The sequence below is a fragment of the Tetranychus urticae genome, chromosome 3 (assembly GCF_039701765.1).
Source record: "Tetranychus urticae isolate SD_2017Ah chromosome 3, NJAU_TeUrti_SD_1.0, whole genome shotgun sequence".
NCBI lineage: Eukaryota > Metazoa > Arthropoda > Arachnida > Trombidiformes > Tetranychidae > Tetranychus > Tetranychus urticae.
This window is the reverse complement of record NC_142960.1, coordinates 8,191,193-8,218,114: the sequence shown is the minus strand read 5'-3', so window position 1 is coordinate 8,218,114 and position 26,922 is coordinate 8,191,193. Positions and strand designations below refer to the sequence as shown.

Here is a 26,922-nt window from a genome sequence, read left to right as displayed (position 1 = left end):
AGGAAACAAGGCTCAATAGGAGTAGTTGAATCGCGTTTTATTTCACAAGACTCGGCCATAGTTAGCGGTAATTTTGACGGAGCAATATTTGTTTGGAATCTGTACGACCCTTGATGATATAACACCCTTTCAACTGATCATCTTTAGATCACCATTTATGAGATGTGAATTGATGTATCAAGTTTTGACGATGCACCGGTTGCAATTATAAACAACGAGAGGAGATAAATTCTAATCATGTCCTTCATGGAATTGGTTATTTTTTCATTTAATCAGCTTTAAATTTCCCATTGCATGATTTTATACTTACATTTCCGTAACTGTAACTGTCATCAGTCTATCAATCAATTGTGATGAATTATTTTCATACTTGTCTATCCTTCCCTTTTCCCGGCTTTAATTTACTGATTTTGTTCAATTGTTTGAATGCTTTAAATGAATTTAATTAATTAAAGAACACCAACACCTAAACCAACAACATCATCAAAATAAAATGCAACATAATTTCGTCATCAACATCAGCACTAACTTTGACTTGACTTGACTTGGACTGGAATTCACCACCCACTTCCCCACCCACTTCACCATCAAATTCACCACTTTTCATTTTGTGTTCATTTTATTTTTATCAACCAAATAACAGATAAGTACTTTTAAAATTATGTTTATTATGTTTATGACAATCCTAGATTGAATTTTATAATTTTAACTATTTTGAGTAAATTTGCCTTTATGAGTAATCTTGGAGGGAAAACAAAATAACTATGATAGTCGATTTTATTTATTGCATGTTCATGCAACAATTAACTTCTTCTCTTCATGGTTAATTTTATTCTCCCTCCAAGATTACTCATAAAGGAAAATCCACCAAAATCTCTAAAATTATAAAATTTATAAAATTTACAAAATCAAACTTGCAGTTTAGGTTTTGAAACTCATTTTGAAAAAACCACGCATTTCATCTATTTACCTTTTGACAATCACAGTTAAATTTTAATGGCAGTCAAATAGTGCAACTTGATTGATGATTTAAGTACTTTCCAGTTCGCCATCTTTTATACATTTTCAGTCTATATTCCTAATTTACTTGAAAATAAATCCAGCGAAGACTCGACAGAGTTTAACTAAGTCTTTTAATATTAAAACTTCGTTTTACTTTTTAATTCTACTTCATTCACAATCAGGTATTTGGATCAAACTTTTCAAATCGAAAACCTTTCTCTTGATGCTCTAGGCTCTCTTGGCTAAAAGTTGACTTATCTAAGTACAATATGGTCTTATTTAAATCTAATTTATTTCAAACTAAATTTTAGTCGTATAAGTTATTCTTTATCGATTTCTTAATTTGCTTATTTTTATATATTATTCATATTAAGATTAATGATATTGAGATTAAATCTAGGTATTTCTAATGATAATTAGTTATAAATATTGATTGGTTGTTGATTTTGTTTATTATTATGCTCAATAAAGATAGAAATATTCTTAGAACGAATGTAATTAACTTAGTCTCAGATCAGCAAAACGACTAAATAAATTGTAAAAAACAATAGCATCTGCTAATCAAATTATGTTATTAATTAATGACGCACAATAATTACATTGTTTTACTTTTAGTTGAAACTGCATTTAAGGAAGAGCAATTGTAAAGATAAGGCATTCTAGTATTTGATCATTGAAGTAAAACATCAAAACGAACTCGGCTTTATCACATTTGGAGGTTCCACCGAGATCTGTTCTATATATAGTATCCAATCATAGTAGTTCCCTTTCTAATTTCTATACTAGTAGTATCTCTTTTTTTAAAATCTCTATACCTCACTTTCATTTTTAATATTTTTCTTCGTACCTCTATTAAAATCATGACGGAAAAATACACTCTTCTTAATGAGATCGACGTCAGAAAGACGTTTGGTGAAATGCTCACCAATGCTCAACAGCATCGACTCGTCCGAATCCAGCCTTTCTCAGGTGAATCGAATTCAGACGTTTCCAAATTCATTTAGGATTACGAGTTAATGGCTACTGATTACAATTGGAGTGAGGGAGACCGTTTGGCAAAATTACATCTTTACCTACAAGGAAACGCTCGTGATTGGCTTAAAATAAACATAAAGAAACTGGACACTTGGAAGAACGCAAAGGACCAGCTTGAAAAGTATTTTATGCCAACCGGTCACAAGGAACACCTGATGCAACTGTTGAAAAACCGTAAACAAAAGGTAGGTGAACCCGTGCTTACTTATATCCTTGAAAAGCAAATTTTGTGCCACAAATTGAATCAATGGAAGAAGATGAAATTTTCGATCATCTCTATTCTGGTATGGATGGCGAAATAAGTTCACGACTCTATCAATACAAACCAAAGGATTTGGAAGATTTCATCGAGCAAGCCAAGAGGATAGAACATGGGCTTTCCAAAACAGAAAAGAAAAGCGAAACCTTTCAATTAAGAGAAGAGATGAAGGAACTAATTTCAACGTTGGCTGATGCAATGAAGACCAATTGCCCAAATATATCGGGACAATATCGCCACCCTCAAAGAACAAGTCATCAGACTACTGATAATCGACCAATATGTTGGAATTGCAACCAGTCAGCGCCACTGCAACTTTCACCATTGGGAACACTACATACGACATCAAATGTTCACATGTTATATCCACCCTTAACATTAGATCCTTCAATAACGGAGAAGATAAATTTCCTTCTCACTCCAGACCTCCATCTGTTCGACTTCGACGAGACTATCAAGGAATTGAAAGAAACAAAACGAGAACTAGAATCTATTCCCGCCAATCAATTTATGTTAGAATATTACATAAATGTGATTCTTTTATCTGCCCTAGTTATAATCACAGGATTAATTGTTCTTCATTGCTTACGTAAGCAAATGGGTCACAGAAACCGTACAGGAGTAACCGCAATTGCGTCAGAAGCATCTGAAGAACAGGAAATGGCTGAAATGGACTCTAACAAACCAAAGAGCAACAAGGTCATTCTGATTCGACATTGAGTTAGACCCATAAGACTAATCCGATAACTACTTACTTAGAAAATTTGCAATGTCCCTAAATTGTCTCGAGATTTTAACTTAGAAAAATTTCCCTTGTTCCGTTATTGTCCCGATATTTTTACACTTACCCATTACGATTATTGTATTTCTGCTATTCCGTATTTTAAAATAGTCAAAACCTTCAAAAAAATATACATAAATATTGTCAAAAACATTTATTATTTCCAAAGAAAAATATTCAAAATATTTGTGATACAATTATGTCAAATACATTTATGTATACCAAGCATAACCATCAATCAACGCTCAGAATGTCTTCTTTTGCTGGGTCTACCAGCACTTGGATTGCCAAACCGACCATCAGGAGGTGGCGTCCAAATTGTCTTTTTGCAATTTGAACCTGGAAGACAGTTACTTTTAGCACAATAATGTCCTGGTGCCCCAGAAATATTGCATATTTTCTCGTGTCGTAACTGAGACTTGCGGCAAACCTCTTTTGCACCATCGACACCGGTGTTTGGAGTCCTCCATTGGAACTTCGGCCTCATCCCAAGACTTCGGTAAAAGATGATCCTCAGGCTTCAATCCATAAGGAATCTCCTTATCGGTTTGTACATGTTCTCCAAACGTCAAACTAGGCTTCCATTCCGTGACATAAACGTGGTACTGCTTACCCTTGTAGGGCGTATACCCGTGGCGTAGAAACTGTTGGACTTCGTGATCATCATTTGCAGCTTTGGCACTCTGAGCACTAGAAGCTGGAGAGCTTGTGACGCTAATGAGAGTAAATCCACGAGCTGGACGCTTTGACATCTTCACAAATTGAAATAGAACAAGTGGAGTAGAATGATGAACAAAGAGAAGATGTTGACTGTAAGAGACAGTAAGTTGCAATGGGCTTAAATACGAAAGAGGCTTCGATTCAAGTGGCCGAGGAAGATGTGAAGTACCAAACAAAATTTGTCCACTCAAGTGGTCTTTATCTTAAAGATAATTATTGGCCACTCAAGTGGTCAATCTATCCAAAGATAGAGTTCACAATTCAGTTAGTCCATCATCAATATCTAGAATGAAAAAGAATAGTGAAAATATTAAAATTGAAGCAGCAATAAATGGACAACGAACTCAATTGAAAGACTTGAAAACGAAACAGAGAGATAAAGCTATCAATGAATTTGTCAGTAACTGCAACAATAAAGGATTTCCAGTCAACCATAGGATTATTAAAGCTAAAGCAATGTCAATTGCTCAACGTGAAGGTCAAGTTTGCAAAGCTAGTAATCATTGGTTCAATAACATGAAACGACGGACAAGTTTAAGCTATCTTGAAGCTACAGGTGAAGCGTAGTCCGTCAATCAAGAACAAGTTGACAATTGGTTTTATAATGAAGCACCTGAAATATTGAAAGAGTATCCAGATTATCAGATTTGGAATGCTGATGAAACAGGGTTGGAGTATCGGCAAATTGATCAAAAATCTTATTTTGTTAAGAAAGCTGACAAATGTGGAATCAAACAAGCAAAGTAAAGAGTCACTATCATGTTATGTTGTAGTCTTGATGGAAAGAAGAAAGATCCATTGGTAATAGGAAAAAGTAAAAAACCAAGATGTTTGTCATCAATTTTATACAATACTAAACAATTACATATTGATTACCGGTCGAGTAAGAAAGCTTGGATGACAAGTGTATTGTTTGTTGAGTGGCTCGACGATTGGAATCAAGAACTGAAAGAAAAAAAGAGAAAGTATTATTATTCATTGATAACTGTCCTGTACATAAAGTTGATGAGAAAAAATGAAGTAATTTAATAATTATTTACTTATCTGTCAACACAACTAAGCGATGTCAACATTTAGATGCTGGTATAATAGCAAATTTTAAACATCACTATTTCACTGATTTGAATGGTTTCCTTGCTTCACTTATGTCGACAGATGAAACAATTGAGAATATAATTAAGTCGATAATACTTAAAGAAACAATTCAATGGATTAGTAAATCTTGGGAAAAAGTAACCCAGAAAACAATAAACTGCTTTACCAAATGTAAATTTTTCAAAGTTAATTAAAAAACCATAGATGGCGACTGTGAAAATTGCTTTAAATGGGACCAAAAAATTGCTTTGAACGGGTACTTTACAGTAGTTTGATTTTGCCAAAACAGCTTTCGCTTTGAAGAGTTTAGCTAAGATGGTTTTCGCTCAAATGATACAACCACACTCACCGGTTTAGCTTGTTTAACCATTTTCAAGTCACCGATCATCTTAATGAGTGTAAACAGTGACTTGAAAGGGAAAATCTTTACAACTAAGCCCGGTGCTTGATTGTGCGGAAACACGGTATAACAGCTTTTCTTATTTCAGCCGGTAAAGGATTTACCTGATGATATTTAACTTTCACTTTGCCTTAATTGGACTCGAGTGTTACTTTTTCATTTGTATATTCCCGTAGAGTAAGCGTAAAAAATTATCTTTTTACCAAACACTTCGTCGGTTACTGTTGAGTTTCAATTTTTACCTGTGATCATTTTATTGGTTCATCTTTACAAAAGATCTCCAAAACTTGCTGTTATCATTGATTCATTAATAGTAATAGCTGGATTATTATATACTGGTATTAATGCATTCATCAAAGATGTCCATCCTCACATGTTAGCCCGTTCAATGAATGCATGGACTTTTGAATGTAAAACTTTCTGCTTATTTACCTTTCTACTTCTGGTAGTACATTCTGTATATTCATTCATTTTCATTCAAAGTCCTTTTATTTTAGCTTTATTTTCTCAGTGCGGTAAAGTTTTGGTTTTAAACGTTTATTTTTCAACTTCGACTCATTTTTGAATCTACACTTTCCCTCCTTCATGGACATATTTCATTATGAATAAGTATGAAAAATCAAAACCGATCTTGGTAAGTATCATTTTATTTAATATTTATACAAAAAACTTTTTCACTACTTTTTACATTAACTGTTTAATATGACAGTAATTAATTTATTGGCATCTCCGTCCATTCACCCCATTCATTCATTCTGGATCAAGTTTACTAGATGCAATAAACTAATAATTGCTGCAATCGGATTAACTTTGTTACTTTTACTACCAATCTGGGTTATTTTGGAAAACTATGTTTATGGAACAATTTTGAACTTTATTTTCTATTCTTCGACTTTGCACTGAGGCTGTATGTACATTTGTTTTCATGGGCAATTCCGATGGAGAATTGATGCTCATAAAGAATATTACATTGGGAGAACAAATTTTCAATGAAAATAACAATTAATGTTAAATTTACGGATGCAGATTATCTTCTAATCACTGATTTTCATAGCTATTTCAAATTGCAAATTTTCTCGAAGAGGCCGTTTTCGGAACCTCATCTATTATTGGTCTCTAAATTTTAAAGCCAAATACCTCAGGAATGAATTCTCATACAGATGAAACCCTCGACAGTTTTTTTATAACTCAATGTGCTTCAATGAAACCCAATTCATTGAAATCAGTTTCTGGTCTCTCGTTAGTTCCCTTGTATTAAATATTAATATACGAGATAAATGTTTCCCTCTATTAATCAATTGATTATTATTATCTTCAATTGTATTTTGAGACAAGTTTCAGATTCAATTTATCCTCGTCCACATTACAATCTGTATTATTAATACATTATCTAATCATCATCAAAAGTATGCAATGATATCAATAACATGATGTTATATCCAAGTTTAATCAGAGAGTAAGAATAGATTAAACCACTGCCACGAGAAGTTATGAGAATTAAACACGAGGGCGGAGCCCGAGGGTTTTATCTCATAACTTCGAGTGATAGTGGTTTAAAATATTTACACTACGAAAGTAAAAGATAGCCAACACAAAATTGAAGCAAAAAATGAAAAAATCACAAAAATGAACTAAACTAATTTCAGATTTTTTTTCATTTTTTGACCAGTAAATTTGCTCTTTCTTATTAAATTAAATTACTAATTAATTAGTCGTTAAATATGAATTTCCATATGATTCGTAAAGTGAAAAATGATGTTGATTCAGCTAGACTAAGCTGTGACCCTAAGCTTGTTGAGAGTGATTCAATTTAATTCAATTTTTAAAATTGATTTTCTTATTATCTTTGTTTTACCAATAATTTAATCTATGATTTGATAAGAAACTGTGCCGGTAACCAGTGCAGGTAACCAGTGCAGTGTATAAGAAATAACCATTAAGGTAACCTAGTGGTTACCCTGCACTGAGTGGTGTAAAGTAATAATACCTTACTCTCTGGATTTAACAAGCAAAAATAACGAGTAGCAATTGAATTTGTTAACAATAATTGTTAGCAACAATAATTGTGAATTTTTTTACTCTTGTGTTAAATGAATATTGTGTGATTTTATGCAACCTTTTATCTCTGTGTTTACAACAGTCACCAACTATGTGATGAAACAAACTCGTACTGCTTCAACGAATCAAAAAATTTTCATTGTAGTAATTAAATATACATAGCAACTATTGCAGGATAATTGTGATTAACCGATAGTTAATTTATCAGTTTAATCCCTAGTTACAGTTGTAAAAACGAAAGTGTCTGAGTTATTAATAAATCCATTGTACATTAAAATCATCAAACTCATTAAACAGTCAACAGTGCCTACCGTTACCTCAGCTGTACTCATCACCATACATCTTATTTTTTATTGGACATTGGATCAACCGTCACCATGAAACTAAAGAAAGTGATCCTCAACACAGTTGCTTTGATTATTCTGGTTGCACTTCTGGTTCTGGTTACAGCTGCAAAGCCATATAGACGAGGATTTTGGTGTTCAGATGAGACAATCAAGTACAAGAAACAGAAGGAAACGGTTGATGTTAAACAATTGGCCTTGCTTTGTGCTCTTTTACCGTTCATTGTGATAATTATAACTGAAATTGTTGCTTCCAAAAAAGTAGAAAAGCTTATTCTTTCAAAGTTAAAGAAGCAAAATAATAGACGATCGTCATCAGAACCAGAGTCATCATTCTGGGCCAATCTTGGATCAGTCACCTATTCCTGGTTTTTCACTTTATCTCTGACTGCACTCATCACTGGTGTCATTAAAGTACAAGTTGGACGTTTGAGGCCAGTTTTTTATCTCATGTGTTTACCCGATGTTTCATGTAGTGATCCAGTAAACCAAGGAGTCTATCTAACCAATTACACTTGTACAGCTGCAAATGAATCGACAGAAAATTTCATCCGATCGTCATTTCCTTCAGGCCATACTTCATACACCATTTCATCCATGCTTTTCCTAATCATTTACTATTCAAAACGATTCAATGTTGATAAGAACAACGACTGGAGATTTTTGATTGCCTTAATTCAAACTGGGTTTCTTTCAATTGCTCTCTATGTCGGCTTATCAAGGGTTGCTGATAACATTCATCATTGGCAAGACGTTTTAGGCGGCTTCATTATTGGTGTTGTTGTCACTTTAGTTTGTGCATACTTTTTAGACCATTTCAACAGCTCAAATGAAGAAAAATCTGACCAAAATGATTCAAAATCCAAAGTAGATTATCCTGAACGTTTGGAAACATTTTAACTTGAAAATTTTAAAAATGAAAATCAATTGACTTTCTGGTAACTAGCATTAAGTATGATTACCAGAATACATGTGATCCGTGTTAAGTGATGTATCTTTTATCATTTTGTATTTTAACATTGAACAGTTGTATCACCATTGATAATTTATCAATGTAATTCAAAATCATTGAACCATCTTTTTACCCCTCTGAGTTAACAATTGAAGAGTATCAAAAAACCTAATCAAGTGGTTAACATGTTAACAAGATTTTATCTATCAGTTCAGTATTTGACATGTCATTGAACATACTAGGAATGTAACCATGATTTTCTTTTCAATAAAAAAGATCATTTTAATGATTCCATCATATGAGATGAGATTGAATCCAACTTCAATTGTGCAAACCTTGAATGATACTTTTGTTGGAAACCAATATTCAATGAATTAAATTTCAGGACAGCATTTCCCAGCGAAACAAATTAAAGTTTTGAATTAAAGATTAGTAAAATTTCTTATTTATTAATTCGATCAATTGTTTATGAATTCAACTTGTAGTCTTGCTATTCCAGCAGCACTACAGTTTAAAATCAAGTGGATTGTTTTTAACGATTAACACAGCGAAAGGCTTCGACCAGCTTGACTACCAGCAAGGCTTCGTGGATACTCATCATCTGCACAATATTTCTTGGTAATATGTGGTCTGTTGATGAAAGACAACGATTAAAGTTGATGATTAGTAGAGAGCTACAATTACAATTTGCAATGTTACATGAAGATAACTTACTGTTTTGGAGTAGTTTCAGTCAAATAAGCAGTCTGGAAGTTGATATCGGCAACATGTCCATAGATCTGACTCATGTCATGCCAATTTAAGAAAATGGTATCAACTTGACTGAATGGCATAACCGTTTTGAACGTATAGTTGTGTATTGAATAGCTTTCAAAGATCATGCTATAATACTGGCAGTTAGTAAAGAGCTTGATTCATTATCATTAACTTACTTTTTGTTCAGCTCATATGCACTATCACAAACCCATTGATATTTGTTAACTTGTTTACACGGCGAAATGGATAAAGGAAATGGACCGACTTGGGAATCCATTTCTCCGATTTCAAAGCCAAGGGAATAAATGTGTTGAATACCATCTGATTTGCAAGTGAAAATCAGTGTAAAAATAAATTGATTGAAACAAATATAATACAAACTTGAATCGAAATTTACTTACCACGCTCGAAATCAGCCGGTGCAGCAGTTATGGTTGAGAACAAAGCAAATAATACTAAAAAAATGAGAGATTTTGCCATAATTTTTAAGCTTGTTAAACACTCAATGAGTAAACTTTAAAATTGTTTAATTAATAGACACGAATTATTTTCACAAGAGAAGTGATCTAAATCTAAATTGAATTCATATTTATATGTACCGAAATGAGCCACGAAATTGTTTTAACAAATTCTTGATTGATCAATCGATTTGATTAGTCGAGTAAATTGTATTCAAAGATCTTTTATATTGTCAAAAATCAGATATATTCCTAGGTGCAATAATTTATTATTTTGTTATTTAATTGAGAAGCACTGATAGTAGACACAATGTGTGTACTTACAAGTATTTTTTGTTTACAAATGTCACATTTGGATTGATACAATTGCGTAAAATATCAGGGTGCTGGAATACGTACCGATACGTGACGATCTCGATGACTCTTACCTAACCTCGTTAGTAACCTCTATGAAAAATAGAATAGAGTTGTGTATTGAGGCCAAAGGTAAACATATAGCTTATTGAAGTTGATTGGCCAAATAAACAAAATAATAAACTTTCATTTGCCATAAAAATTTTGAATTTATCATTTAAATAACACCAATTATGATCAATAATTTAATTGTAAATTTCATCGCTCGGTACTGTACTTTAGGTTAGATTGGGTAACGTTCAGACACAAATCCAACCTGTAACTCGATTTAAGGCATTTCTTCGATTTTTCACAATTGTTAACCATTTTGCTTGATTCAATTTAATCCAAAGCATAAAAAGTTATTGATGGATTGAATATTCTGTAGAGAAATTGTAATTTTTTGACAAACAACTTAACTTTTACAACTTCAATAGGTTCAAGAAGGAGATCAAAAGCATGCCAATCTGAATGATATTTTTCTTGAAATGTGTATTCAATAATTTGCACTTCGAGACACCATTTCGCAGCAAAACAAATTAAAGTTTTGAATTAAAGATTAGTAAAATTTTATATTTATTAATTCGATAAATTGTTGTAGTCTTGCAGGATTCACCAGTTTGATTGTTTTACACGACTAACACAGCGAAAGGCTTCGACTAGCCAGACTACCAGCAAGGTTTTTTGGATACTCATCATCTGCACAATATTTCTTGGTAATTTGTGGTCTGTTGATGAACACAACGATCAAAGATGAAGATTAGTATATTTGAAATTACAATTGACAGTATTAAAAGAAGGTGACTTACTGGTTTGGTGTAGTTTCAGTCAAATAAGCAGTCTGAATGTTAGCATCTTCAACGTGTCCATAGATCTGACTCATGTCTTGCCATTCAAAGAAAATGGTATCAATTTGACTGAATGGCATAACCGTTTTAATCGTATAGTTGTTGGTTGAATGGCTTTTAAAGATCATACTGGGATAATGAAAATTAGTAAAGAGCTTGATTCATTAATATTAACTTACTTTTTGTTCAGCTCATATGATCTATCACCAACCCATTCATATCTGTTAACTTGTTTACTTGGATACATGGACGAAGGAAATGGACCAACTTGGTGATCCATTTCTCCGATTTCAAAGCCAAGGGAATAAGTGTGTTCAATACCATCTTAATTCATAAGTGAAAATGAACACGAAAATCAATTGATTGCAATAAACATTAACAAACTGGAATCTACTTACCAAGCTCATAAGTAGCCAGTCCATCGAGTGGTGCAGCAATTATGGTTGAGCACAAAGCAGATAATACAAAAATCAGAGTTTTTGCCATAATTTTAAGTTTATTAAAGGACAAAAATCAGAAAAACTTATCAACAGTTTAATTAATAGACACGTATACCTGTTCAGAGAGAATTGGTCTAAATCTAAATCGAAACAGTATTTTATATGCAAAAGAATCTAGATATTGTTATAAATATTGTGATACAGTGACATTCAAAATGAGCCACGGAATTGTTTGGCAAATTTTTGGATGATTGATCAATTGATTTGATTAGTTGAGCAAATTGTATTCAAAGATCTTTTCGATTGTCAAGCAAATCAGTTATCTTCTTAGGTGCTTTTTATCATTAATTTGCTATTTAATTGAAAAGCACTGAGACACAATGTGCAAACTTAAAAGTAATATTTTTTGTTTATAAATGTCACATTTGGACTGATAAAAATGCGTAAAATAAGGTGTGATGATTTGCACTTGAACTTCCTTACCATTGAGTTGGAAAATATTTAGATCCTCATGACAGGAAAAAGAAAGACTATTATGGAACATTTATCATCTATACCTAGCATACTCATCTACCGGTATACGGGTTCCAAGCACCTCACCTGTCATTGCTGCAATATTTGGATGAATATCTTCGGATAAGTCGAGTTAATAGTGTTACTGTGGAGGTTGAGGTTAGATGAGATGATGAGACCTTGGTACTGATTGTTAAGACACAGAAGATGGTAATTGAGACAATTGATGATTTAATTTTGATTTTGTTTAGTATGTTGGATTTTAGTATTTCAATGAAGGTGTCTAATGATAGACAGCTTTATTCCTACTCATTTTTATACCGACGATTGTGTCCATTGAAATAGACTGCAATTAAGTTTTTTTATTAAGTTTGTATTATAAAATTCCGAACCTAAGTCTATGTATTATAATTTTAGCCTTTTCAGCATCTCAAAAACTATGCATGCTACAAAAAATGGATTCAATTTTTGAAATGAGAGATGAGAAATGAGTAAATCTGCATCAGAAGAAAATCTGGGAAAATTCTGATTGAATGTTCTGTTGATAAACGCCATTAAAACTTAGGGATTCTGGCGGGCTTTATATTTATTTTTTTTGACTAACAACTTAATTTTTCAACTTCAATAGGTTTGAGAAGGAGATAGAAAGCATGCCAATCTGAATATTTTTCTTGAAAACGTATATTCAATCTTTTGCATTTAGAGAAATCATTTCACAGCGAAAAATTTAAGTTTTAAAAATTGATGATTTTTAAATGAAGATTAGTACATGTAATAACTTTTATTTATTGATTCGGTAAATTGTTTATGGCTTTAACTCCTTGTAGTGACTAACACAGCGAAAGGCTTCGACTAGCCAGACTACCAGCCAGACTTCGTGGATACTTATCATCTGCACAATATTTCTTGGTTATATGTGGTCTGTTGATGAAAGACAACGATTAAAGTTGATGATTACTAGAGTTGAAATTACAATTGGCAATATTACAGGAAGACAACTTACTGGTTTGGTGTAGTTTCAGTCAAATAAGCAGTCTGGAAGTTAACATCGTCAACATATCCATAGATCTCGTCCATGTCTTGCCATTCAAAGAAAATGGAATCAATTTGACTGAAGGGCATGACAGTTTTTATTGTATAGTTGTGGGTTGAGAAGCCTTTGAAAATCATTCTGTGATAGTGACAATTAGTAACGAGCAAAATTCATTATCGATGGCTTACTTTTTGTTCAATTCATATGAATCATCGCCAACCCATTCATAATTGTTAACTTTTTTACTTGGTGAAACGGATAAAGGTAATGGACCGACTTGGTAATCCATTTCCCCGATTTCAAAGCCAAGTGCATAAGTGTGTTCAATTCCATCTGAATTTGTACATGAAAAAAATATAAAATAAATTTATTGAAATAAATATGCTAAATAAACTGGAATTGAGATTCACTTACCGCGCTCAAAAGTAGCTGGTGCAGCATGTATGGTTGAACACAAAGCAAATAATATAAAAATCAGAGTTTTCGCCATAATTTTCAAGTTTATTGAAACACTAAATGAGTAAAAATTCACAATAGAAGCTTATTATTGTCCAGAGAGAAGTGATCTAAAGCTAAATTAGAATCATATTTTATATGTAACAAAATCTGGATGTAAAATATTGGGATCTTCAAAATGAGCCACGCAATTGTTTTAGCAAATCTTTGATTGATTGATTGATTGATTGAAATTCAATTGATCTGGTTTGATTAGTTGAGTAAATTGTATTCGAAAATCTTTTCTATTGTCAACAAAATCAGATATCTTCTAGCAACAATCCATTATTAATTTACTATTTTAATTAAAAGCACTGATTCTAGACACAAAAGATGACAATTGAAGCACTTGACTACAGTCACCTACCAGAAACTGCACCAAGCTGGAAATATAATAGCTTATGTATTTCATTTGATTTTGGTTAAGATAAAATTGAATTTAAAAGCAAGTATTAAAAGTAAGGAGTCGGTTATGTGATGGTTTCATTGATTCCACGTTAAAAAGCTATGCTCATAAAATGACACGAATTACCTGATACCTTTCATCGATGCAGGTGTAATGGCTCAAAAAAGAGATTGAAATATAAAAGTTTCTCGAAATGTGCAAACTTAAAGCATAGTTTCTTTGAAATGTCACAGTGTGACTGATGCAATGGAATGAAACATAAGGGTGATTGACATGACCGCTTTTCTTGCAGGCTTACTTAAGCATAGGTACAATTTTCGTCCGACTAAACTGATTCCAATCTTGCTAGCTGGAAGATTGAAATTCTGAAGAATGATTCTTTACGAAACTGAAGAAAACACATTCGAATGAGGCAGGTCAAAGCCTTTCTCTGGGTCAGTCGTTTAAAACAGTCCATTTGATTTGAAGCTGATGAACGCTGCATGGCTACAAGAAATACAATGCAAAGACGATTTATCTAATGAATATTTATATTAATAAATGAAAGTTTCACCAATTTTAAAAATCTTTAATTTATAACTTTATCGTATTATATTCAACAAAATACAGTAAATCGTAACAGATTTATTCAGATAGCAACAGTAAATTAGCTAAACACTTGAAACACTGCGAGAATGAAAAAGACTTTTGAAATATGAATGTGGCACCTGGTGCTAAGGTAGTGCAACTAAAAATTGACACACAAATTGTTTTGCTAATTATTCAACAATCAGATTAGTTAGAGAATTATTTTTTAATTTTTCATTAATCGAGGCCTAATAATATACCATAACTAGCCACTGTTGCTATGTTCATTCTATCTCATGAAAAAATCAGAGAAAGCAATCTTTGTCAAATTTTTAAAAGTTTTCAAGATATTTAACCTTATTTTCTATGCAATTTTTTCCAACTAGCTGTTTGGTCTTCAATTTTTGTTTCATTTTGTGCTCTTGATGGTTCACTTAATGAAAACATAGTCGACCCGATTTCATATTTAGCTTTTGTTTGGTTTCCGGCTTGATACCTGAAAAAAATGGTGCCTTTAAGTCTAGACATTCTGTCTCAAATTTCATTTGAACTATTAAATCTGAATGTGTCAATTTTTAGTTGCACTACCTTAGTTCCTTACTGTATCCATATCATCATATTTTGTTCATTTTAAGAAAAATTTGAATTGCTATAAATCAATGAAGAAGCTAAAAAACTAATTTTGGATGCTCATTTTAAAGGTCTCGTCTAAAACAGAGTCAAATTCATGAATAATTATGAGTTTTATCGATGAAAAATGAGTTTCAGGCCTCTTTTAGGATGAAAATCATTTTTCTGGTGCAAATTTTGAGGATCAAGCCAGAAAATGCATTTATGTCGCCAAGTCAAATTTTGTGTTTTTGTAAAACAGATCACTTCTTATCAGTTGAACTGGACGCTGTGATTGCACTCAACATAACGTTAAGACACAAATCAAACCTAAAGCTCGATTTTCGGCATTTTTCACAATTTTTAGCCAATTTGCTTGATTCGATTTAATCCAAAGCATGCAAATTTACTGATGGATTGCATATACTGTTGACAAATTGTAATTTTTTGACAAACAACTTAACTTTTACAACTTCAATAGGTTCAAGAAGGAGATCAAAAGCATGCCAATCTGAATGGTATTTTTCTTGAAATGTGTATTCAATCATTTGCACTTCGAGACACCATTTCGCAGCAAAACAAATTAAAGTTTTGAATTAAATATTAGTCAAATTTTATATTTATTAATTCGATAAATTGTTGTAGTCTTGTTGCAGGATTCACCAGTTTGATTTTTTCACACGACTAACACAGCGAAAGGCTTCGACTAGCCAGACTACCAGCCAGACTTCGTGGATACTCATCATCTGCACAATATTTCTTTGGTATATGTGCTCTGTTGATGAAAGACAACGATTAACTGATTCCATATCAAGGTGGATTCCATTACATTAGGATTATTTATAGCTGGATTATTTAAGTTCTTACACAAAAGAATGATTCTTACACAAAACTTTGCCGCTGCTCGAAGAAAAGCACATCCAAGGGCTTTAAGAAGGAAATCGGCCCAGAACCAAATTATTTTGCTAAACTATTTTATACTTTGGCATCTTCCTTTCAACATTGCCTTTACCTCTAATACTTTGGGTTAGATTGGGTTACGTTTGAACCAAGAAGAACCTAAAACTCAATTTAAGACACTTCTTCGTAATTTTTTACAATTGTTAATAATACTTTCTTTCAATTGGATTTAATTCAAAACATAAAAAGTTTGTTATTGGTCTCTTGGACGTTCTGTTGATAAACCCCATTAAAACGCATATTCAATCAGTTGCATTTCGAGACTGCATTTCACAGTAAAACACTAAGTTGTAAATTAAAGATTTTTAGTAAAAACTTTTATTCATGAATATTAATATTAACTCGATAAATTGTCTGTGAATCTAACTCCTTGTAGTCTTGCAGGGTTCATCAGCTTGAAATCAACTGGAGTGTTCTTAACGCCTAACACAAAGAAAGGCTCCGACTAGCCACACTATCATCAAGTTTTCCTGATACATTTTTACAATATTTCTTGGTAATTTGTGGTCTGTTGATGAAAAACAACGGTTGAAGTTGATGGTTAGTAGATGTACAATTAAAATTGGCAATATTGCAGGAAGATAACTTACTGGTTTGGTGTAGTTTCAGTCACATAAGCAGTCTGAATGTTAACAAAGTGAATAGCACTATAACCATAGTACACTTGCATGCCGGAAAATTGAAAGAAAATCTTATCAACTTGACTGAATGGCGTAGACGATTTTACCGTAAAGTTTTGAGTTGAATGGCTTTCAAAGATTATACTGTGATAATGACAATTAGTAAATAGCATCAACATTAAACTATTATAAATGGCTTACTTTACGCCCGCTTCATGTGAACCATCACCATCCCATTCATGTTCACCCACTTTTTTGTATAGCGTAACGAAGACACGCGATGGACCAACTGTGGATTCCATTTCCCCGACTTCAACGCCAATTTTATAAGTGTATTCAGGACCAACTGTATTTATAAGTGAAAATGAAAATATGAATTAACTGGTTGAAATAAATATGATACAAACTGTAATTAAGATCTACTTACTAGGCTCATAATCAACCTCCCAATCGAGAGGGGCAGCAAGTATGGTTGAACACAAAGTAAACAACACAAAAATCAGATATTTTGCCATAACTTTTTAACTTTTTTAAACGCTGAATGAGTAGAACTTGACAATAGTTTAATTAATTGTATTCAGAGTATTAATGTCCAAAGAGAAGTGATCTAAATCTAAATTTACATCATATTTTATATACAGCGAGATCTAGATATAATGTCCTCAATGGCATTGAAATAGAGTCACAAGATTGTTTCAGGAAAATATTTGATTAATTGAGTTGATTTTAATACTCAAAGATCTTGTCTATTGTCAAAAAATCATCTTATCAACAGCATTGCACGAATCATTTATCTCAATTTTATCTTCACTCTTTCATTTATTCATAATTTGCCAGAATTTCATGACATGATCATTATTAATCAGTTTCCATGCAATGATTAAAGATTAACCCATCAAAATGCTTTCGCCTTCATGGCTGAACCAATACAAGATGACCAATATTATATACAAATGAACAATGCACACATTAGGCGAGGAGATCAAATAAATAAGCTATGGTTTAAATTGAACAAAAAAGCATCGATGGTTACCAGCTTTCAAATATCATGTAAAGAATCAGCAATGGAAAAATTCTGAGATCACATTGCTATTTTTGTGATTGCGATTGTAATCATTGAATATGTATTTAACAGCATTTGAGAATTAGTTGACCAAAATGATTGGCGAAAAGTTTAGAGATGGCTTAATTATTCTCGGATGTAAATTCAAAAGTTTACTTGTGAACCTTTAACTTCAATCTATTTATAATATAAAATTTATTCAGTTTGCCAGAGATTTGAGCCGCTCGTCTGGTATTTGTGACCCTTTTTCGACGATTGCCGAATGAAGCTCCTAAATTTTCGGTAATGATAGACACTAACCAATTTTGTCCATCAACTTGCTTTTTCTTTTTACTATCAATAAACTCATTTAACTTTATTATAACCTTAACCACTAACTTTCGTCAGCATAAAAACAAACACATCTAACCTCAATTTAGCCAGTATTAAGCATCTCAGTCCTCTCAGATGTAGATGAGGTTTTCGCTGCCGCTGTAATGCTTCTCATTGTATCAGTCTAGAGAACTGTCAAAACCATTGAATGAATATTATATAATAGTATAATGAAATATGGGGCTATAAGTTTAGTTGGAGAATGGGTGAGTATAATGGAAAGGCTTAGGTAAATGATTAATAAATTGGTGATGATAAGTACCAATTTTGACAAATTGTTATTATTTAATTTTGATTTTATTTTGTGTTTTTGTAGAGCTTGCATCAAAGATGAAATTGAATTGTAAAGCGATTAATGCAATGCTGTTGATAAGATGGCAACTGATCTTTTGTACAATAGAAAAGAGCTTTGAATACAATCAACTCAATTAATCAAATCAATTGATCGAATATATTCTCTAGCCATTTTGTGGCTCAATTTCAATGCCATTGAGGACATTAAAGATTTTTGCAAATGAAATGTGATTTTGATTTCAATTTAGATAATTTCTGTTAACGCAATAATACGTAATAATGATTCTTTATTACTATACGTCACCAATAACAAAATGATGCAAAATACATGATTTAGCTTCATGAGAAACTAAGATTGATCTGTATTTACATGCAATGTAGATACCATCGTGATGTTTGTTATTGTTTCATTAGAGCTTCGTCGAACTTAGAGAATCAAGTATTCATCTAGACGGTTCAAACCCTTCTCGAAGTACAAAAAACCCTGAAAGAACAAAAGTAAACAACCAAGAGTTAACTTTTGGCCCACTACTGTACTGTTCCAGACTCTGTATGGTCAAAGACGAAATAAATCACTTGTGAATTCAGAGGTAAGATATATTAATACTCTGAATTGGCCATCTACTAATATCTACTCTGATTATGGCACAGATGGTGATAAATCGACCGTAATCAACTCATCAGCTCACCATCAACATTTATGTTGATGCTTTTGGTTAAGATAAAATTGAGTTTAAAAGCAAGTATTAAAAGTAAGGAGTCGGTTTTCTGGTTTTATTGATTCCACGTTAAAAAACTATGCTCTCAAAAGAATGACATGAATTACCTGTTACCTTTCATGGATGCAGGTGTAGTGGCTCAAAAAAGTGATTGAAACATAAAAGTTTCTCGCAATGTGCAAACTTAAAAGCATAGTTTCTTTATAAATGTCACATTGTGACTGATGCAAGTGAATGAAACATAAGGGCGATCTACACGATTTATATACACTGCCAACCGCTTTTCTTGCAGGCGTACTTCAGCATAAGTAAAATTTTCGTCCAGCTAAACTGATTCCAATCTTTCTAGCTGGAAGATTGAAATTCTGCAGAATGACTCTTTTACGAAACTGAAGAAAACATATTCGAATGTGGCAGGTCAAAGCCTTTCTCTGTGTTAGTCGTTTAAAACAGTCCATTTGATTTGAAGCTGATGAACGCTGCAAGGCTACAAGGAATTAAATGCAAAGACGATTTATCCAATGAATATTTATGTTAGTAAATGAAAGTTTGACTAATCTTTATTTAAAAATCTTTAATTTGTAACTTTATCGTATTATATTCAACAAAATACAGTAAAAATCTTTTATTCAGATAGCAACAGCAAATTATCGAAACACTTGAAACACTGCGAGAATGAAGAAGACATTTGAAATATGAATGTGGCAACTGGTGCTAGCTCCACACTGTATCCATATCATCATATTTTGTTCATTTTTAGGAAAAATTTGAATTGCTATAAATCAATGAAGAAGCTGAAAAACTAATTTTGGATGCTCATTTTAAAGGTCTCGTCTAGAACAGAGTCAAATTCATGAATAATTGAAAACTGGATCGTTCGTTTGCTCAACTTTTTTGATTCTCTCATACTAGGGAACCTCACCAATTGTTGAATCTCTATCGAGATTTCATTTGTAGCTATTGATATATTCGGTCTTCTCAAAGACAAATACAAAATTAGGAAAATTCAGTTTATTAAATTAAATTTTAGTCTAATTGAATGAATATCAAAGTAAAACTTAAAGAGTTACAGTTACTGTTTTAAAGAGTTATTCATTTTTGTCAAATGTACAGGCATACACAAAGTAATCCACAAAATGGGTAGATTTGTGCTTAAAAAATGCTAGAAATTGAAATTGTAATAAATCGAAGAGCGTCATACATTTCAAATAGCAATTTACTCGTCTTTAAGATGAGATGATTCGCTTTGTTTATCCTTTGATTTAATTGCTTCGGTTAAGTTACCGTATGGGCCCAAAATGAATAGATGAAAAACAATTCCAGCAGCAATTGAAAGGAAAACGGATGAAAATGTGTGAAAAGCCTGAATAAAAACGGGAGGAAACAAATACAATTAGTCGATATTAAATGATAAATTAGATGTGCTATTATTACCCATTCCGAAATTGTTAAAACTGGATATCTGTGTTGACTATAATACCAAAGCAAGACAGGAACATGGACACAATACGTTGATCTGAATACAACAGTTAAAATGTGTAAAATCTTATACTCAGTTTTTCCAGAGATGTATTTCAATGTTTTATTCAACTTCGGTTCCAGTTCAGTTTGGTTCACTGAGTCATCGATTATTTTTCCATGATTGCCATTCGAAGCCAACGAGTTGTTATTGTTATTATTTTCACAGGCCTTAGAATCCTTTGGTTTATACGAAAAATACTCTCTGAACTCATCAGCATTGTGAAATATTAAACATGCATAAAATATTCCGGTAAAGATACGATAGATTAAAATGTAGCCGGCATTGAACATTGGAGTTTCAGGGATGGACAATGAACCTCGTATAAACGGTAACAACATAATAAATGGTGCTAAATAATACATTCCAAGCTTGAATTTATTTCGGTTCTCCTGGAAATAGATAGAAACAAAAAACATAAGTCATTATAATCATAATCATAGATAGTTTAAAATAACAAAATGAAAAACTAATGATGTTTATAACCCGTTAAGCGTTTTTTAATGGATAAAAACATTGAATAACTAAATTTGGGTTGCATTTCCTCGTACAATACTGATTGATAAATTTATTTGGCTGAGTGTAATAAAAGTCATCTCCGACAGTAAATGCAATAATTTCATAGTTAGATGTTAGGTAAACAAAAAAGTTGTCAAGTGTGAATCTCAAAAATTTGCAGTTATAATTGAATTCTTGCAATCAATTCACATTGAAAAGGCCTAAGTACATAATGAGATCAACATGGCTTACAATAAAGATTGAAACGGAACTCGAACTTGACAACGGTGAAAGCAGACGCTGTCTATGAAGATGAAGCAAAATTATCATCTTTAACTACATAACCATTTATAGCCTCGCATCTCAAGCTGTAAAATCCCATTTTTGTGCCGTGAATCTTTTCAATTTAACTAGGAGTGAAAGATTTCCTGTTTACCGGCATTTTGAGTTTGAGTCTTTGTTATGTATTTATTAGGTTGCCCGGCTCAAAGTGGCGGAACTTTTATTTTTAATATTTCATTTTTACCTGAATCAATTCAGTCAATTTTTTTAAAAATTATTTAAGTAAAGATTCAGAATTTTTTTGACACATCTTAAACCCTTTAGACATTGGTAATTCGAAAGTAATTAGATAAAAATCGAAAAATGGCAATTTTGTAAATTTCGAACTTTGTGGCTTTATAGCGTTGTTACCGATGAAAAATTTTTCAAAGTCATTTCGTCTAATTATAGTAATTGGATTGATTAAAAATCACTTTTCTCAATTTTTATCATGATCACCAAGTTTTCGAGAAATGTTCGATTAAAAAAGTTTCTATCGCGAGCAAATCACAGGGGGGACCCTTGGTTTTTTAGAAAATTTTGAGCCGCACGAAATTTCATTTTTTTGATTTTTTTCCAATAAATTTCGAATTAGCAAACGGAAAATTATAAGTCATGTATCATAAAAATTCTGCATCCTTCCTTATATGATTAGCAAAAGAATTGTTTTAATTGCTTCGATTAACAATAAAATATTAACATTTAAAGTTCCGCCACTTTGCGCCGGGCAACCTAATAAACTGGTTGACAAAAGTATAAGACCACTTAATTTTTAGGTCTAAATCTTTCGCTTTTTCGATTTTATAAGTTTTGATAACAGATTTGATCAGAGCGTAAGCAATTGAATCAAATGAGACCTTATTTGAAAAAATATATGATATAATTAGAAAATTATTAAGAAAAATCAAGATTTGAATGTGACAAAAGTATAAGACCACTTTTTAAACTTCACGATTATTTTTCATACATGGAATTTTTTACAGGTTTTTTGTGCAAATAATGTGTTATTAATATAAACTTATCTAATTTCAGAGTTTGGTGGGCAATATGATTAACCGATTTTCGTAAAGTTGAGAAATCAAGTTTCCATTGAAATACATTAGAAAATTACGTAAATTCCAATTATTTATCAGATTAAGTCTATTTTTTGGAAATGATTTCATGGTCATTGTTCAGTGTAAGAATTAAAACTATCAGAAGTTCGAATTTTGGAAATCAGATGAATCGTTTCCGATTTATGAATTATTTCTTAAATTCTTTACCTTTTACATTGCTTTTCAATGTAAAAGCATGCAAGAAATAATCAATTGTTCATAAATTGACAACGATTCATCCGATTTCCAAAATTCAAATTTGTGATAGTTTTTATGATTTTTTTGGAGAATTACCATGAAAAAATTCCAAAAAATTGACTTTAATCTAATGAATAATTGGAATTTACATAATTTTTCAATGCATTCCTATGGAAACCTAATTTCTTAATTTTACAAAAAACCGTTTATTGTTCTAGCATCGAACTCTGAAATACGATTGATCTATAGAAATGGCACATTATTTACAGAAAAAAATTTGACAAAATTACATATATTAAAAAAAATCGGGAAATTTATGAAGTGGTCTTATACTTTTGTCACCTGCAAATCTTGATTTTTTCATGATTATTTTCTAATTATTACATATATTTTTTTGATCATGGTCTCATTTGATTCAGCTTTTTACGCACTTTTTAAATCTATTAAATTAATTTATAAAAGCAAGATATTTAGAGATTTAGATTCAAAAATTAAGTGGTCTTATAATTTTGTCAACCAGTGTATATTGGACCGTTACATTCAAGAAAATATGAAAGCTAATTCTTCTTCTGCAATTTTAAACTTTAAAGGAAAAAATTCTGAAACATGTTAAGTTTTATTACTATGACTTTTATCAAACGTTATGATTATGAGTTGTTTTAAACATTTTGAGAACATAAAACTTAAATAAAACAAGTTTCTAGCTTAGAAGAAATTACCTTGACTCTCAGAGACTAACTAAGTTAATTATCAGTTTCTCAAGTTCTTGTACACTTATTTTTTTAATAACAAGAAAAACTACAGAAAACCGATGAACAATTGATTAAAAAATAAAATTTATAATTTTTATCGAAAAGTATTCATCACCTTCAGTCACAAATTCATTGATAAAAATCAAGAGAATGAAATTTACTAACTTTAATGGTTGACTGTCTTGAATGTACTTGATTCTCGTTATCCTGATTTATAAATTACCCAGCAACTGATCTGACTTAAAATTTAATTTCTATAAATTTAAACATCAGATTTGATTAAATATCAGAATAAAATGAAAAGAGAAAAACATGAAATAATTACCGTTATATATTTCGCTTGGATTCCTGTCATGATTATGTATATGTAACATGCTGGGGTGATGTACAACCAAAACTTCATTGATGATGGGAGATAGACTGATTCAATCCATTTTGATAAAAGGCTGTTTAAGAAAGTGGACCGAATTAATATTAAGATTATCTGAACTTGATGTTTTAATCTGTCTTACCCTGGATCGAAGCCTCTAGAGATTGGGTGAACGGGTATATCATATTGATAATATACTCGACCAACATTGATTAATCCACCGATAACTCCGACGGCATTCAAACTCAAAGCCACTTTGGGATATCGTTTATACAGTATAATGAGACCAGCCAAGAAGAAAACCATTTGATACTCAGCTGCCAATGACCATGAATGAGCGATACACTTTTTGAAATGAAAACGAGAAAAAAAATTGTAAGCATCAAAACCATTTTCGGTTACTTCCAAGTGACAACTTACAACTTTATCCAGTGAACCAATGTAATTTTGATAGAAGAAGATATTTGCTGTATAAGTTTTGGAACAAATTTCAGCATTTTTTTCGGCAATTAAAGGATTTAATGGTCCGGAGGCAAATAATGGCACAATCATTTCCACGCCAATCATTATTGCAAATAGGCAAGTCAATCTGCCAATTAAAAAACACTTTAAAAATTAAGTTTCCAATCTTACTGCTTTAAATTATGATAATCTCTTACTTTAGCATCTTTACGACAATTGTGTTGATTATCTGCCAGATTGAAGTTTTTGAATTAGTTTTGCGCCAAAATTCACATGATTTGCAGAGTCCACTAGAATTAAAAAGAATGAATATTTGATATTAATCACTATCTTGCTTAAAATTACCCACGTTTGCTTGTTTTGATAGAAAATGTCTCAAAAATTAACAAGCATTATGCAACTAATTACAAAGATATCATGTAATTTTATTGCAGGTTTTCCAGCAATAACCGTTGAAATTCAGCTAAACAAGCTGTTTGTATTTGTTTCTTTCCGCTGATTTATATCAAATGAGAGTGAATTACTATTTCTTGGAAAAGGCACGAATCAAAAGAATAATAATGACAAAAAAACATACGCATAAGCAAAAAGTCCCTCCATGAACCATTCTGCGACCATATACTTCAAAATCTGACTATCCTTGTATATCACCAAAGGATCACCAACTGCTGTAAGTGGATAGTTGTTACATTAATTAGATGATAATGATCAAAAGAATGGAAAGATTGGAAAAGGTTATGAAGAGGTTAAATATGATGAATATTATACTTACCATAAATTACAATTGCTCCGGATATTACCGGCCAAATAAGAGCATGAAAATGTAAAACTATAACATGCTGGGTTAATCCACATCTAGTTATTGTTGGAGATTTACTCATCTCTTCATCTGGTTCAACCATACTTTTCCAATTAGTTCGCAGAGAAAAACTTCGAACCCAATGTTTATCAGCAAACTGTTTAGGACTTCCACTCGTATTTTGTTTTGATGTAACATCTTTCCAAGTCGCACAAATGACGAGTAAAATAAAAGTCGCAAAGAATGCCCTATGACCAAAATTCAAATAAATTAACAATGAATGTAAAATAAACAAAATTAAACAACTTACAAGCTAAATTTTTGTAAACTTGAAGCTTTAATAAGCTTATCAGTAAAAGATATCCTAATCTGACAGGAATCAACCCTTGGCACGGTCCATGAGAATGGTTCCAAGGCTTTTTTTGGCAAGCAAATCGATTTCAATATCAATAACGGTCCATAAAGAAAGGTGATGCATAAATATAAATAGATAGGTTAAAAATCATATTTAAACATAAAGAAACAATAAATTTTACCTTTATTAGCGATTATATGTAAATCATTTTTTTGGCAGCCGGAGGGAATGCAAAATCCAATTCTCAACGAGAAAGATGTATCATAGTCTGAAATAACTTTACTAGACACAAATAAATCAATAGCTGTCCCAGGCTCGGAAACCACGGGAAGAACTGAAGTTAAACAATGTTGTCCGGTTTCTATTGAACCAGAACTATTGAGCCAAGATAGCTGTAAACAGTTTTCAAAGCTTCCCAAATCGAGGTAGCCATTTCCAGTAATATCTGAAGGCATACGACCTGAGGCATCCAACACTGAAAACACAAAAATTCAAACGAAAGATTATTTTAACATACAATATAATGTAAAACAAATACTAGAACTTATTAGTTCAAGAGAAGAAAAGTTTACTTTTGAGAGCCCATGGATCGCCATTTTTTAGAGAAGCATTGAAATGCTTTAAACTGTTGACACATTGGCTGGTTACACCATGTTGTTCCAATTGGTTAACATTCTCGTCAATATAATCAAACAATAATTTGCTAAATCCAGATTTAACGAGGATGGCTTGTTGTCTGTTGACATGTTGAGTTGTTTTGTTAATCTGAAAATTGTCTGGTAAGTTTATGGCTCCAGATGAGTAACCGGTAAATAAAGTCAGAAGATATAAGGCGAACAAAAGACGAGTTAAAATGTAAGGTAAAGATGATATTGGACTTGATTTGGTGGACATTTTGAGCCAAGTCACAATTAAATTAACAAATGCGAACTGATTTGCCCGGAGTAATCATCATTAATACTTGAAACAGAGGGAGAGAGAGAGGAAAAAGTGAGACAATCAGATAAACAAGTGAGTGGATTAACAAGGAAGAAGAAGAAGTAAACACAAGAAAGAGAGAAAAGATCATAGGCATGGAAAGAAAGGGACAGAGATCCTTGATATTGAAATTCAACAGTTGAATCTTTCGTAAGTTTCTAGTAACCAGTCAACCAAAATAGCGGCGTTGTCATGGTATTCAATACGATTGCCTCCGGATAAATAAATGATCATCAAATTCCTGCAAGGTTGATTAGCCAGTAAATGGTAAATTACTTTGATAATTTCACTTGCACTTCGTCAAGGGTTTCTTAATGTTTTTTACTTACATTTTACCTTTTCTTCACCATCATTTTAACCATTACACTTTAGATACAACATAAT

General features: G+C 31.9%; 6 protein-coding genes across 7 annotated transcripts; 1 reads left to right on the top strand and 5 right to left on the bottom strand.

The window, feature by feature from the left end:
• Window positions 1-7,270: 7,270 nt before the first annotated feature.
• Window positions 7,271-8,948, top strand: LOC107367030 (phospholipid phosphatase 1-like). The gene has a single exon (XM_015934693.3). The coding sequence runs from the start codon at window positions 7,728-7,730 to the stop codon at window positions 8,592-8,594; it is 867 nt and encodes a 288-aa protein (XP_015790179.2). The 5' UTR covers window positions 7,271-7,727; the 3' UTR covers window positions 8,595-8,948.
• A 120-nt stretch (window positions 8,949-9,068) lies between these two features.
• Window positions 9,069-10,046, bottom strand: LOC112539379 (uncharacterized). Its single transcript, XM_025161841.2, has 4 exons — window positions 9,804-10,046; window positions 9,579-9,723; window positions 9,361-9,528; window positions 9,069-9,276 (listed from the first exon to the last, which is right to left on the bottom strand). The coding sequence occupies exons 1-4, from the start codon at window positions 9,880-9,882 to the stop codon at window positions 9,186-9,188; spliced, it is 483 nt and encodes a 160-aa protein (XP_025017609.2). The 5' UTR covers window positions 9,883-10,046; the 3' UTR covers window positions 9,069-9,185.
• A 759-nt stretch (window positions 10,047-10,805) lies between these two features.
• Window positions 10,806-11,827, bottom strand: LOC112539377 (uncharacterized). The gene is made up of 4 exons (XM_025161840.2): window positions 11,500-11,827; window positions 11,281-11,425; window positions 11,063-11,230; window positions 10,806-10,981 (listed from the first exon to the last, which is right to left on the bottom strand). Exons 1-4 carry the CDS (start codon window positions 11,585-11,587, stop codon window positions 10,891-10,893), a joined length of 492 nt encoding a protein of 163 aa, XP_025017608.2. The 5' UTR covers window positions 11,588-11,827; the 3' UTR covers window positions 10,806-10,890.
• Window positions 11,828-12,780: 953 nt separating this feature from the next.
• Window positions 12,781-13,640, bottom strand: LOC107367032 (uncharacterized). The gene is made up of 4 exons (XM_015934695.3): window positions 13,502-13,640; window positions 13,276-13,420; window positions 13,058-13,225; window positions 12,781-12,975 (listed from the first exon to the last, which is right to left on the bottom strand). The coding sequence occupies exons 1-4, from the start codon at window positions 13,575-13,577 to the stop codon at window positions 12,885-12,887; spliced, it is 480 nt and encodes a 159-aa protein (XP_015790181.1). The 5' UTR covers window positions 13,578-13,640; the 3' UTR covers window positions 12,781-12,884.
• A 2,779-nt stretch (window positions 13,641-16,419) lies between these two features.
• Window positions 16,420-17,358, bottom strand: LOC107367031 (uncharacterized). Its single transcript, XM_015934694.3, has 4 exons — window positions 17,172-17,358; window positions 16,946-17,090; window positions 16,715-16,888; window positions 16,420-16,632 (listed from the first exon to the last, which is right to left on the bottom strand). The coding sequence occupies exons 1-4, from the start codon at window positions 17,257-17,259 to the stop codon at window positions 16,548-16,550; spliced, it is 492 nt and encodes a 163-aa protein (XP_015790180.2). The 5' UTR covers window positions 17,260-17,358; the 3' UTR covers window positions 16,420-16,547.
• A 2,830-nt stretch (window positions 17,359-20,188) lies between these two features.
• Window positions 20,189-26,482, bottom strand: LOC107367029 (nose resistant to fluoxetine protein 6). 2 transcript variants are annotated; one of them, XM_015934692.3, is made up of 11 exons: window positions 26,133-26,482; window positions 25,742-26,035; window positions 25,516-25,621; window positions 25,179-25,453; window positions 24,984-25,074; window positions 24,604-24,696; window positions 24,365-24,533; window positions 24,087-24,289; window positions 23,900-24,020; window positions 20,627-21,103; window positions 20,189-20,555 (listed from the first exon to the last, which is right to left on the bottom strand). In XM_015934692.3, the coding sequence occupies exons 1-11, from the start codon at window positions 26,452-26,454 to the stop codon at window positions 20,409-20,411; spliced, it is 2,298 nt and encodes a 765-aa protein (XP_015790178.2). In that variant the 5' UTR covers window positions 26,455-26,482; the 3' UTR covers window positions 20,189-20,408. The 2 variants fall into 2 exon arrangements, with proteins under 2 accessions (XP_015790178.2, XP_089124700.1); XM_089268574.1 differs by lacking the exon at window positions 20,189-20,555 and adding an exon at window positions 23,740-23,828 and having other exon boundaries at window positions 20,962-21,103.
• Between the last annotated feature and the right edge of the window lie 440 nt (window positions 26,483-26,922).

Excerpts from the sequence above, each read along its gene's own strand:
- LOC107367031 (XM_015934694.3), bottom strand. The coding sequence starts at position 17,259 with ATGGCAAAATATCTGATTTTTGTGTTGTTTACTTTGTGTTCAACCATA. Across the intron at positions 16,889-16,945 it reads TCACATGAAGCGGGCGTAAA|TATAATCTTTGAAAGCCATT; the intron begins GTAAGCCATTTA and ends TCATTATCACAG. Across the intron at positions 16,633-16,714 it reads ACTGAAACTACACCAAACCA|ACCACAAATTACCAAGAAAT; the intron begins GTAAGTTATCTT and ends TTTCATCAACAG.
- LOC107367032 (XM_015934695.3), bottom strand. The coding sequence starts at position 13,577 with ATGGCGAAAACTCTGATTTTTATATTATTTGCTTTGTGTTCAACCATA. Across the intron at positions 13,421-13,501 it reads ACCAGCTACTTTTGAGCGCG|ATGGAATTGAACACACTTAT; the intron begins GTAAGTGAATCT and ends GTACAAATTCAG. Across the intron at positions 12,976-13,057 it reads ACTGAAACTACACCAAACCA|ACCACATATAACCAAGAAAT; the intron begins GTAAGTTGTCTT and ends TTTCATCAACAG.
- LOC107367030 (XM_015934693.3), top strand. The coding sequence starts at position 7,728 with ATGAAACTAAAGAAAGTGATCCTCAACACAGTTGCTTTGATTATTCTG.
- LOC107367029 (XM_015934692.3), bottom strand. The coding sequence starts at position 26,454 with ATGTCCACCAAATCAAGTCCAATATCATCTTTACCTTACATTTTAACT. Across the intron at positions 24,697-24,983 it reads GAGGGACTTTTTGCTTATGC|TGGACTCTGCAAATCATGTG; the intron begins GTATGTTTTTTT and ends TTTTAATTCTAG. Across the intron at positions 24,021-24,086 it reads TCTAGAGGCTTCGATCCAGG|CCTTTTATCAAAATGGATTG; the intron begins GTAAGACAGATT and ends TTTCTTAAACAG.
- LOC112539379 (XM_025161841.2), bottom strand. The coding sequence starts at position 9,882 with ATGGCAAAATCTCTCATTTTTTTAGTATTATTTGCTTTGTTCTCAACC. Across the intron at positions 9,724-9,803 it reads ACCGGCTGATTTCGAGCGTG|ATGGTATTCAACACATTTAT; the intron begins GTAAGTAAATTT and ends CTTGCAAATCAG. Across the intron at positions 9,529-9,578 it reads GCATATGAGCTGAACAAAAA|CATGATCTTTGAAAGCTATT; the intron begins GTAAGTTAATGA and ends CCAGTATTATAG.
- LOC112539377 (XM_025161840.2), bottom strand. The coding sequence starts at position 11,587 with ATGGCAAAAACTCTGATTTTTGTATTATCTGCTTTGTGCTCAACCATA. Across the intron at positions 11,426-11,499 it reads ACTGGCTACTTATGAGCTTG|ATGGTATTGAACACACTTAT; the intron begins GTAAGTAGATTC and ends TTATGAATTAAG. Across the intron at positions 10,982-11,062 it reads ACTGAAACTACACCAAACCA|ACCACAAATTACCAAGAAAT; the intron begins GTAAGTCACCTT and ends GTTCATCAACAG.